Raw genomic sequence first — 13,233 nt, 5'->3', positions numbered from 1 at the left:
ACCCCATTTCCTCTACTTTAAATGGCCAAACAGATAACATTTTCCATGGAAAGCCAATAATTAATCCCTACTAGCTAAGTTCAGAACATAACGATGGAATAACCCGAACGCTATATTTTTCTGATAACTATACTTTTACATAATTATTTCATGGCGAAAAACACATTTTCGTCCCTACATTTTCACGCGATTCCCACTTTGGTCCCTAAGATTTTTTTTTACCGCTTTTAGTCCCTATTTAGAAAAACGCCTTCTGTTTTAGTCCTTTCCGTCAGTGCCGTTAGGGCACTGACCTACGTGGCAAATGGAATTATTAAAATAGTAATAAAAAATTTTATTTTGTCATTAAAAAATGCCAAGTCAGCATTTAAATTTTAAAAAATAATTTATTAATTTTAATTAAATAAAAAAATAAAAAACAGAAATAAAAATAAAAAATCACATTAATTGAGATTGAAGTATGTCTTAAGCAAGAACAACAAGAACACAAACTCAAATCTAAGAACACAAAATTAAAATCTAAAAATCACAAACCCAATAAATAAGAACATCAAATTAAACCTGAACAAGGAATTAAACATGAAAACAAACACAAAACACAAACCTAAAACCTCACAAACCACTCCGTCTAACCTAAACACACAAAAAGAAATTCAAAACCTCACAGACCACTCCGTCTAACCTGAACACACAAAAAAAAATTCAAATCCTCAAATTGCGGCCAAATTAGCTCTAACCAAAACTAATTCCCTCAAACTTGAGATCGATTTTGGTATCTCTCTGTTGACTGAAACTTTTTCTCTCTAAGGTTTTTGGATCTTGGTTTGATCTGGGTTAGAGATAGTGAGAGGCTGAGATGGTTTAATTCGGGTTAGAGAGAGATGCTGAGATCAGTTGCTGGCAGCGGCGCAATGCAAGACCAGTGACGGCCATGGTTGGTGGCGGCGCAATGCAAGACTAGAGAGATGCTGAGATCGGTTCTGTCTCTTTGATCTAAATGAAGAGATTCGGTCTCTCCCTCATGAGCACCGCTGCCAAGACAGCCACCACGACCACAAAGCCAAACCAATGACATCTCGGTCTCTCCCTCTCTTCGATCTACACGATTGGAATGGGTTTTTGCTATTTGGTTTTCATTTAGGTTTGCTTTGTTGGGTTTGTAAATTTGGTTGAAGGTGTGTAAGTTCTTTGTGTTTGTTGAAGGTCTTTGTGATTTGAATCTTTGAAAGTCTTTGTGTTTGTAATGAGAATGTGAAAGAATCGACTGAGTAATTGTTGAATGTCTTTGTGTTTTGTAAATCTGTGGGCATGTTGTTGTGTTTTGTAAATCTGAGTGATTCTATGGGTTTGGTTGCTAAGGAAATGTAAGAAAAGAGAAAAAAAAAATGATTCTTTAATTTTCTGGGTAAGGTTGGATGATTGACCGCGAAGAATACATGTTCTTCAAAAAAAATTGTGTTCTTAAATCTGAGTTTGTGTTTTTGTTGTTCTTGCTCAAGACACACTTCAATCTCAATTAATGTGATTTTTTATTTTTATTTCTGTTTTTTATTTTTTTATTTAATTAAAATTAATAAATTATTTTTTAAAATTTAAATGCTGACTTGGCATTTTTTAATGACAAAATAATTTTTTAATTATTATTTTAATAATTCCGTTTGCCACGTAGGTCAGTGCCTTAATGACACTGACGGAAAGGACTAAAATAGAAGGCGTTTTTCTAAATAGGGACTAAAAGTGGTAAAAAAAAAACTTAGGGACCAAAGTGAGAGTCGCGTGAAAATGTAGGGACGAAAATGTATTTTTCGCCTTATTTCATAATAGTAGCATATCCACTTCATTCTGAAATATTATGTTCGTGATATAGGTACTAGCATTAATATGCTAAAATTATTATATATATAAGATTGAGCAACTCAAGAACATATATTTTACTTAAATCATACTTACATGTAATATCTCGAACAAAAAAAGTTTTAATGCATAATAGTTTTCGAAATAATCTTTATACTTATCATGTCACAAGTCCCTTACCTGAAAACAGAAGGCGCGAGAGATTGTACAAGAGGAGCTCAAGTGTCCGTGTTCTCGTTCTCGCCACCTAAATGAAAAACCAAAACTTATTACGGACAAGCTCTTCCTAATATATAAACTTATACCTCAATCACAACCTAACTCTCAAACTCAAGAAAATCTTAATTCCCATCACATAAAGTTCCCCAAAGCATATGATTCAATCATCAAACACATTATACACTCAAACCATAGAGAAACCAATTCATAAAATTTATATATGCTCCAAACATACCAAAGGATAAGCGTATTAAATTATAACTCAAAACATACACCCTAACTTGAAAACTAAATCCACAAAGTTAGGTGTAGCATATGTTGTTCACTGCTCATTTCAGTAGCGTATGCTCCATTTGTAAAATACAAATGGGCTGTCCACACATATCCAATTGTCATGAAATTTTACATAACTACTCCCCTGTATGTCCAGTATATATCATAAAAATTTTAGAGTCAAATAATAAACCCATGATTTATTAAAAATCACGCAAGACAGCATACTCAAATCTGTCCTGACAGAATTTCTTACAACTTAAAAATTAAACCATTATTTTTATGTTCATTTAAATGCTGTGAGACCACTTCCATAACAACCATGTGTGTCTTAGAATTCATAAAAACTACTCCTAGCATCTTAATTCACAAAATATGATTTAATACATTTTTCTTGTTGTAAACATCAAATCTGTCACAGAGACAGCTTCAGTATATATTCTTACAAAATCATCAACAAATAGCAATAGGCCTTAATTTAATTTGGGTATTTTTATACCCATATTATACATATTAAAATATGTTAATAAGCATTCAATTGATCACAATATCATTAAAATTTCAAATCACTAAAACAGAATCATAATTCAGCCTCTAAAATCAGGATAGAGGATAAAGAAGTAGATAAAGAAATGAAGTTTTGATTACTTATCCCCAACAATTTGAAGCTGAAATTTTAGTGTTAACCTTTTAATTTTTTCTTTAGAGAGGGATATTTTGTTTTGGTGAGAGAGGGAAGGCTGCCGTGTAAGAGCAAAGAGAGAAGAAAACAAAAACAGAGAAAAAGGAGTAGAGAAAGAGGGCTGGACTTTCTGGTCTGATGCAGCCAGGAAAATAGGATAAGGAAAAGACTTTTGGGGCACAAAAGAAGATAAGAAATGTGGACAATTGGGGTGGGATATGTGGAATGCTAGAGAAGAAAAATCACACCCCCTTTTTCCCAACTTTTTCAACTTTCTTGCATTCACACTCACTTTTCTACAAAAATAATATTACTTTACACACACACATATATCCTTACCTTTATAAAGTTATATCCATCACATTAAAAGAGCATATATGTTCTATAATATCACAACATCAAAGCTTCATGCACTTAAAAGTAATTAAGATAATAACATGCATATAAACTCTTAAATTAATTATGAAATTAGGTTGGGGTGTTACACTTCCTGGTCAAGCTGCTGCAACTGCATAAATTTTATGATAGAACTTGGAGATGCATAAGCTTTGAGACTGTCCACATTCAATATGCCCCTTAGTCATGACTTTTTTTTTTTTTTGACCGAAATGATAGAATGGTCATGAGTTTTTAACTGGCATCAGAAATGTCTCCACCACTGGAAAAGGGACAAAGCAGTGGGTCTATTCCCTAGGTTAGAATCAAGTTGTTTATCATCAACTAGACAAAGAAAAGGCTTGCAACCCAAGCTGCTGCAACTGTGTAAACCTTGTGATGAACATTCTGGATTTATTTTACTATTAGATTTTCTTATGTTGGAAAAATATTAGTTGGTAATCATTCAAATGCAATAGGTTTAGCTCTAGAGAATGGAAGTTTTGTTACGATTAGGCGATTCATTGATCCCTATATATTGTAAATTCCTGTGATGTTTTTGGGCATCTCTGCTTGAAGGTATTAGTACCCATAGCTAGGAAACTTCAATGGGATGAGTATTTTAAACGAATTTAGACCAATAAATAATATAGGATAACACAATTATCTTAAGGACCAAGCCTTATGAAGTGAGAATTGCTAGTTCAAATATCCCAGTTTCCTAGGACACAATTAAGATTTTATATCAAATATGTGACTATATATGTACGTACAATTCAAATAATATAGTACTTAATACATCTTTAGATTTATAATATTTTATTTTGAACGATGAAATGGAGTTAAGAGTGTCAGTAAAATGTGGCCATAGTGGGTTGCGAGACATGACATGATATAACATTAAATGGGCTATGTTGTTAAATCTTTTGGAGAATCTAGTAGTTTTGGAAACAATGTATTTATCCATAATCTATAAAAAGTAAGTAGCATTTGTTATTTTCCTTTATAAATATCTAGTAGCTATCTCCAACATGATGAGAAAATCCAACCAGAATTCCCAGATTTGGATCATGGTTAACCACACATATTATTTATTCAAGTTCAATAATGGAAACTAACATGTGAAACCACAGTAATATAACTAGTAGTAGTAAGTGCACTGTTGTGTATAACATACAAAATAACGAGTTGGGGTTGGAAGAACTTAGAGCTGGTGAGATGTCATTGGAAACAGTTGACGATTTCACCAGAAGCAGTTGTGTTAGCGCATGCTTCAGTGCTCCTTGTTTAGATGTGGTGGTCAAATGATTATTAAGCATGCTTTGGAATTGAAAATGACACCAAGAGAATCCAGTTACTATCTATGTCTTTCTTTTTGATTTGATGAAAATACATTAATTTTATATAAAGTAATGTTAAAAACACAAAATTTTTAATAATAATTTTCATAATCATTGAGCTGAGGTTTATGTTGTTATTGAAATAAGATAACTTTTGTATAAGCTCATCAGTGACACCACCATTTTTATTAGCACTAATCAAAATATGCCACCTCAACAAGGTTCTTGAAAAAAAACTGTATCCTTAGATTAATGATTTTGAGTAAACATTACCAATTTAATTCAATTTGAATTTATACCATTACCAATGGACAAAGGGAAAGAGGTACAGACAATCAAGAAGGTATTGAAAGAAAAAGCAACCAACCGTTTGACTAGGGGCCCCATATCTCCTACCCTTAATGCTTAAAAAATGAGAATCTTTTGTTAAAGGGGATAATTGGGAAAGGCTAAGAGACTAAGTCCAAATGACCTTTCCTACTCAATGACCATTTCTAACTAATAAGCTCTTTTAATTCTACTATAAACTTAGTTTTATTTTGTCCTATCATTTGACTACACGAGACTCACTGTCCTTACAAATGTTGCTTTGCTCCATGGAGGATTTATTTTGTTGTTTTGCTTTTAGCATTAGTTTATTGGTTGGGAAAGTTGAAGTATACTAGTAAAATAATGAAGATATATAATGGAAAAGTGGAAGAAAAAGATAAGCAACTTTGTGAAGATGGCAAACTGGAGGGAGTGGCTATGTTCCAAGTGCTCATTTCTCTTCCCAACTAAGTGTATACTTCTAAAAGTCACTTCACTCCTTAGACACAAAGCCAAAGGTAAGACACATACAAGATAACTTTTTTATTTTAATAAACGATAGGATTTGAACTCGTTCAATCATTAGTTTCCATTAATTCAAGACATCAATAGGTTTGTTGTGGGATTTGATCTCAAATCCCTTATTAGAGTTACACACTCACACATAACAATAACTTTTTTGATTGAGTTAACTAGAACACACACATACAAGACAATTAAAAAGAACAAGTTGGGTTATGTGAGATCTTCAAGGTGATCTCACTTTATGCTGCTATTGTTGATGTTTATAAAAGCTATCTAACAAGTACTACATCTCTTGAAAGGAATTAAAATCTATTTAGTTTTGAGTGCTTCATTGAAGCTTAAGTACAAAAAGTTTGTCATCTCGTATACTAGAAAAGTCATTTGTCCCACTTTTAAGTGTTCTATTTTATGTTTCACAAACTATAATATGTCATGTGTGTGTGTGTGTTTTTCCCCAATTAAACTCTGTCTCGCATGGTAATAATGGCAGGTAATAGGCAAGGGCTTGTAAGTCTCTACAAAGATATGGAGTCTTGTGGGGGGTATGAAGATATACAAGTGATGTGGGAGATGCTTCACTCTTCTTGTCCTGCAAATGCTTGCAAGACCAAGAGAAGCAAGAGGTCTTATTGGAGCTTCTGTTTTCGGCCAACTTGAACTATGTCATTATTTTTCAGAAAACTAGTCTTGAGGTGAATTTGATTGAAAAGTCCTTTTGTTTCATTACCGCTTCATCTAGATCCTAGAGGTTAAGCTTTCTCTCTTTGATGGAAATTGAAAATCATAGGACAAGAAAATCCATCCCATTATTATGTGACTTATGTAAATACCAGCATCTGAGTATAGACTATAATTTTCTCTTGGCTTACATTGTTAGAACAAACTGCTTAATTCTCCATCATGTACATTCCAAGTCTTCTAAAATGCCTTAGATTAAAGAAAGTGAAATACAATTCCTAAATATGAAATATGACCCTGTTAAAATATCTAGTTTAGAAGATTACATAGTTTGCAATTGATACATTAGTATACAATATTAAATATGATCCAAAGGGTAACAAAGACTTAAAAAATTATAAATGCCATTTTGGAATTGACATCCTTGTATGTCATTAATAAAAGTTTAATCATTAGGCAAAATGCCAATGACATATATATAGGTTTAATGGCATTTCCTATGTCCCACCATTAGGTGATCAAGATTCAGGAGTCAAGTCCAACAAGGACACTGTTGCAATAGGAAAAGGCAATTTAGGCTTCATAGTTATGGTGGAAATTTTTTTTCTTATACCAAAGTAAAAAAATTAAAAAATATTGGGCTGAGAAGAAATTTATTCCATTACGTGAATATAAGACAAGTCATATTCTTCTATGTCTTAGTAAGTTTCAAGTCTTGTACATGTAACAAATTCTTATTCTCTCTATTTTGGAACTCTAATCATCTTAACCTAAATAGCCAGACATTTTTTCTGCAAATAAAACCACCCCAGAACTTCAACAGCAAAGAGCAGACTAGAACCTAAAACTAAAACAACACCACAGTTCTTCATAAAGCAGCATCACCTTCATGGAGAAGCATCTGATCAAAGTGCCACACTCCTACAAGCCACCAATTTACAAACAACACTTAAGCCCAAAAGGTAGCGGTAAAGGTTAAAAACAACAAAAACAACTTGACAGTGATACTTAATTTCTGAAATCTGAATCATACCATGGCCTTTACCGACCATCCTTAATTGAGCAACATATTCTGCAATCTTCTTAATGGCTTCAACCTATAAGAGTAACTTAGTCAATTAGTAATTAATTAAGCTACATTTAAAAAAATCCCACTAGCAAGTACTTGTTCCAAGTGTATATAAAGATGCTTTTCTTCCTCCTTTTTGTTTTTTATTTGTCTGTGTATTGTTGTTTTAATTGTAAAAGACAAGATACAATCATACAAATCTTTTTTTGGCCGAAAAAGAAAAGGAAATCAAAACAAAAAAAGGGCAAAACTTTAGGTATCATTTTGTAGGCAGGTTCTCTAATTAGATTCAACAATGAGTTTACATTGGCCAATAAGTCACATAATTGAATTTAATTGTCCTTGGAAATGATAACATCAGTTGAATTTAATTGGGGAAACCTAGGATGCAACATCTAAGAAACTGTATCTAAATTTTTCCAAAAACAGAAAAGATAAATCAAAGATAAAGGAGTTTGTGTTTTCCTGTTCTTTTGGACATGCATGTTCCTAAAAGTCACCATTTAAACAAAGTCTATTTGCTTCTTAATACAAACCTTCTCATGCTAATAATTAAAATGGAAATTACATGTATGTAAAGGATTAAAAACATAAAGTTGAGGTTCACCTGTTCTGTTAAAAACTCGCTCTCAATGAAGTCTGCCATTTGAGGATCATTGTTATGTTCTGCCACCTGTTGTTCATCAAAGAACAGAGTGAGTATATTGCATAGGAACTAGAAAGACCAAATCACAAGTGTAAACAACCCCGAGTTAATATTAAGCAGGGGTATTAACATGACTCAAAAGTTTGAAGGAAAAGATGCATTTACACTGTGCAAGCTCAGCAGTTTCTCATTCGTTAGTTTCTCCAAAGACAATGCTAATTCCATAGCTGAACCAAGAACCAAGAAGCCACCAAAGTTAATGGAACGAATAAGTTATGTATTGCTTGGAATATAAACACAGCTTTACACCTCTATGCAACACAAAGTTGAACAAACAAATGAAAGCTAAAAAAGAAGAAGCTGGTTTGGCAAGTTCTTCAGGAATTGGCCGAAGAAAGTACACAAAAGATTGGGCAGCCACATACATTTATTTTATTCAACCAAGATACTGAAGCCCTATAATGTAAACAAGATACTGCACCAAATTGCACTGCTAAAACCTTATTTCTTACACATCTATCTTCATATTAATCTACCTATACTGCAAAAGTCATAACTTGTAAAAATTATAGAGATGTTGGCAGGACAACATTTAAGTAAACGAGAGTGATCACACCATAATTTAGTGCACCCTCATGTACATCATTTCCCCCTATAAAGAAAGGTTTGCTTCATAATATGGTTGTATTTTTTGGTGATGTGTTGTGGTCTGAGACAACATGAAGGTGTGTATACTTATTTATCTATATAAGATCAACGTGGGATGATAAAGCCATTCAATTCCCTCTTCAAACAATCAATCTATATGTGATCACTACACTCATGAGATTGCCATAATGCCTTCATTCTCTAGGACTAAAACAACATAGAGATGAGAAGAAACTTACCATACAATGCATCTCCCTTCTCTGCATGTTCAAACTCTGATGGGGGAAAAATTATGGAATGTAATTTTACATGTCCTCCACGTATGTTCTAATTATAATTGGAGTACTATTAGAAACATTTCAACCAAATACAAAATCACATAGAAAATTGAAAGTATTTCTTTTTGATGAGAACTAAAAGACATTTGGGAAGAACCTGAAATTTCATCAGTTTTTCAGCATGCCCTCTTTCTTCTTCACTAGACTCCTTGAAAAACCTGATTGCAACATAAACATACATTAATTAGTACTATTAATGGTAACAATAAATCTTAATTAAGTCCAGGTAAGACATAGGTTTTTGTTTGGTTACTTGGCAAGGCCCTTGAGAGCAATGTTGTCCCTGTCGAAGTACGCAAACATGGCATGGTACACATAAGACACATTGTATTCCACACTACAAGACAAAGGAACACAAACGATGTGAGAAAATGAGTAATTTGAAAAATGAATTTCATTAAAGAATAAGAAAGAAAAGAAACTACTAATGATAACAAAATTGGGAAACACAGATATCACAAACTCATACGGGATTCTCACTATTAAATACCACATTTTTATTTTTATTTTTAAACATTTTTCTCACATTCCTCTATAAAATTAATAGCTTCATAATTGGATTAATTAATTTTACATATTTTATACCCTCTTATTATTGTTTTTATTTTTACACAATTATTTTCTACTGTAACAAAGCAGAGAAAAACAAGAAATGTTCAGTTTAATTATTTATACATTTTCTTTGTTTCATTACTTACCACAAAAATAGAAACAACAATAGAAATGGACAAAGGTATCAAATTGGAATAATTATTTAGCGTGAGTTTGGATGGGGCGTTTTGCTCAATCCATGTGTTTTGCTTTTTTTAGTAGGTCCTATGGGTACTATTCACGGACCACCAAACTTAGCAAAATAGGTCAATTTGGGTCCCACAGCACTATTCACACATTTAAAAATTATTTTGTTACAGTGTTTTTAGCAAATAAGCGATATCCAAACACACTCTTAAACTTAGAACTTTATTTGACAAATTAGAAACTTAGGATCTAATAATTCTAATCTAAAATATGGAATCTTTTTTAAATAATTTTCCCTTATTAAAGTATCCATATCATATCATATCATAAATTGTCAATACAAAAAAACGTGTTGCTCTATTAATCTTGTAACCTATACCTATCCTGTATTCGTATAAGTGTTTCTTGATATAACATCTAAAAGAGTAATTATCATAGAGTCACTACAATAATACAAATCTTATCATATCTTTAAAGAAAGAGAGAAAGAAAGCAACAAAGAAAAACATAAAGTACGAGAGGAGCAATTATCATAGAACATATATTATTATCACCGTTTTCAGACTCGGACTGGATTGGGAGGTCGGATCGTAAAAACCAAGAATCGGATTGAAATCTGGTTTTTTAAGCATAGAGAACCAGGTATATGTGGAAATTCCGTGAACCCCTAAAACCGGAGTTAGACCGCACGATTCATGCAATGCAAGAATCGTGCGGTCCAACCCCTTAGAAATTTTTATTTTTATTTTTATTTTTTTATTTTTATAAAAACAATTTAACACAATTTTATTCCACTTAATTAAATTGTCCATCTCTTACAAGGAATAAAAAAAATTATAATTAAAATCCTTCAAAGATATTCAACTTTACTTCAAAAATTATCATAAATTTTAATGTTTTCATGATTATTATTTTGTTTTATTAACTTTCTTATTTAATTATTAATATATGCTTGAAAATCATTAAATTTCCCTCACATATATAGATATATTAGTCAATTTTGTTAGTTTTATAGATTTAATATCTATATTTAGGTTTTAATTAATTATTAAATTAATTATGACATCATCACGGTTCGACCCGGTTTAACCTTGGTTCGACCTCAAAAACCATAAACCTCTCATTTTTACGGTTCAATAAACGATTTGGATTTCAAAACCATGATTATTATAAGAGAAAAAAGGAAAGCACACATAGAGTATGAAAAACTCTAAAGAAAATATGGTACCTAGAGGAGCAATCATCATAGAACAGAATTTAATCATAAAAAGAAACAACGAAAACGAAACAGACAATACGAAAAACCATATAAAGATACATAAAGAAAGAATAAAAATAAAGAGCATACGCACTTGATTTGGTCATTGATCGCGGTTTCACACTCGTCTGAATACCTCTGGCGAGCGAGAGAGACGTGAGGGGCAACTGGGACAACAAAAGCATTATTCTTGAGCTCTTCAAATGGCTCAAACACCACTCCACTTTTAGGTGCATTAACTATCTCATTGGATGCAGAAACAGTGAATTTTTGGTCACCCTTTCTTTGAGAAGAGAAAGATTGGTTCAAGGTAGAAGAATATGATGATAAGGCAGTTGTAGTAGTACACGTAAATGGGCTTTTATTATTATGACTATGACTATGGAAATTCCCTCTCATGGGTGAGAGAAAAATGGCTGAAATGGGTGTCACAGACATTGTTAACACCAAACACAAAGCTTAAGAACTGAGAAGAAAATGAAGAACAAGAAGATGAATCAAGAATTGAGTGTGTGAGGATTTGTTTGTGTGGGATGAGACTTAAAAAGGAGTTCCAGTTGGATGGGGCTTCTTGTGGACCGTCGGATCAATGACACGTGGGTGGTCAGAGGATGAACACGCATAAGGGCGTGTGGTTTACTCGTGGTCTATCCGTTAAAGTCTGAAAATCTTGCAAAATATCCGGTCCACGTTGTAATCTTCTAACTTATCAAATCAAAGTCTGGCTGGCTTTGTTATTTAGGGAGAAAAAGTCTTTTTTTTTTTCTTTCTCATAGAGCATGCTTGGAAAAATAATGTAACAAACTTTATTTATTTATTTATTGCATAAACAATGTAAACTAAGTTAATTAGTTTGTTGATGATTTACAACCAATTTTTTTTTTTATTATTTAATTTTTGGTAAAAGATAGAATCCAACTTCATAACTTTAAAATAAAGCCTTTTTGTCTTGCAGTATTTAGGAAAACCATATGATAAATTTTCAACCAAAAAAAAAAAAAAACCATATGATAAAAAGATCAAGAAATATTGTTCTTTTTTCTTAAATCTTACTTCTACTTTCTATATTATGATATGGTTATTTGTTTCATCATTAAGATTGTCTAGATGAGAGTAGTGGGGTGTTTGAAAAGTTCCCAATATCCACAATAACCAAAGGAAAAAAAAAAAAAAAAAACTTGATTTGATGAGAGATATTAAAATGGAAGATTTCTTAGGAAGTTCTTATGTTTCATTATCTATAAAAAAAAATTATTATTTATTCAGATAGCTTAATTATGTTTACATGAATATAAAATACAAATTTTTTTTTGATGTACGTTAAGGTAGGCACTCGGCACTCATATCTATTAGCATAAATTGAATTTACTTAATTTCCTACAATTCTAATGTAATGCTTAGAATTATAGGATAAAAATTTTGTGTCATAACAATATTAATAGGATTCATTTAATTTTAATGTATATCAAATCAATTACATTCATATAGGCTTTATAAGTGTAAGACTTTTTTCTCAAAAAAAAGAAAAAGGATATTCTTCTCAAAAAAATAAAAAATAAAAGATATAAGAAGAATTTGATAGACTAAAGGCATATGCTTTATGATTTAGCACCGAGTATATTTAAGCGAGTAGGTTTCTAAATCACACACACTACATGTAAATTTGAATAAAGGCCAAGTCTTTTTGTCTTCCTATATCACAATCTGCCAGATAAACTTGAATTAGAACATTAATTTTTGTCTTTAATGAGACTAAACACACTGAAAATTACACTTTCGTTTAGGTCCACATTCACTCAGCCGCCTTAGTTTACTAGAAGTTTTGCTAGTCCTCCTTTCTAGAGAATTCCAAACAAATGGGCTCTTTATTTGTCTATCCACCCAAAATTTGAAACGATTGGGCCCAGTCCGGGCCAGGTTAAGCTAGCCCAAAGAGAAATAAGAGAAACAAGATGGCTAACTTGATTTGTCCCAATTTGAAGTCAATTGGAATTTGGACCTGTTCTAGTGTTATTAAACTGACAAATTTTTCACTCTTATGGGAAAACTGTTGGGTTACACGTGTGAGTGAAGTCCCACATTGAATAAAGATGAGAAGAATGAGTGGTTAATATAACATAATTGAGCACATACCCATTGGGCTTAGGCCTTTTGGGTTAAAGTGTGTCTCTATATGTTATATTAATTACTCAAGGAAGCTCCCCAAGGTGTTTATCTCCCCAACAAGTGGTATCAGAGCCCATGGTGGTGTGCGGCGAAGGTGGTGAGGTGTTCATGGTCC

General features: G+C 32.2%; 1 protein-coding gene across 1 annotated transcript; it reads right to left on the bottom strand.

Annotated features, from left to right (window-relative positions):
* Positions 1-6,889: 6,889 nt before the first annotated feature.
* Positions 6,890-11,478, bottom strand: LOC115952341 (ferritin-3, chloroplastic). The gene is made up of 8 exons (XM_031069500.1): positions 11,047-11,478; positions 9,210-9,293; positions 9,054-9,114; positions 8,858-8,945; positions 8,136-8,197; positions 7,932-7,997; positions 7,289-7,352; positions 6,890-7,176 (listed from the first exon to the last, which is right to left on the bottom strand). Exons 1-8 carry the CDS (start codon positions 11,388-11,390, stop codon positions 7,124-7,126), a joined length of 822 nt encoding a protein of 273 aa, XP_030925360.1. The 5' UTR covers positions 11,391-11,478; the 3' UTR covers positions 6,890-7,123.
* Positions 11,479-13,233: the final 1,755 nt, after the last annotated feature.

This window comes from Quercus lobata, chromosome 7 (assembly GCF_001633185.2).
Source record: "Quercus lobata isolate SW786 chromosome 7, ValleyOak3.0 Primary Assembly, whole genome shotgun sequence".
In the NCBI taxonomy this organism is placed as follows: domain Eukaryota; kingdom Viridiplantae; phylum Streptophyta; class Magnoliopsida; order Fagales; family Fagaceae; genus Quercus; species Quercus lobata.
This window is presented reverse-complemented; position numbering and strand designations above follow the sequence as displayed.

Bases quoted from the DNA above. Each gene is read 5' to 3' on its own strand.
- LOC115952341 (XM_031069500.1), bottom strand. From the start codon at position 11,390: ATGTCTGTGACACCCATTTCAGCCATTTTTCTCTCACCCATGAGAGGG. The intron at 9,115-9,209 runs GTAACCAAACAA...TGTTGCAATCAG, and splicing joins GCTCTCAAGGGCCTTGCCAA to GTTTTTCAAGGAGTCTAGTG. The intron at 7,998-8,135 runs GTAAATGCATCT...GATGAACAACAG, and splicing joins AACTGCTGAGCTTGCACAGT to GTGGCAGAACATAACAATGA.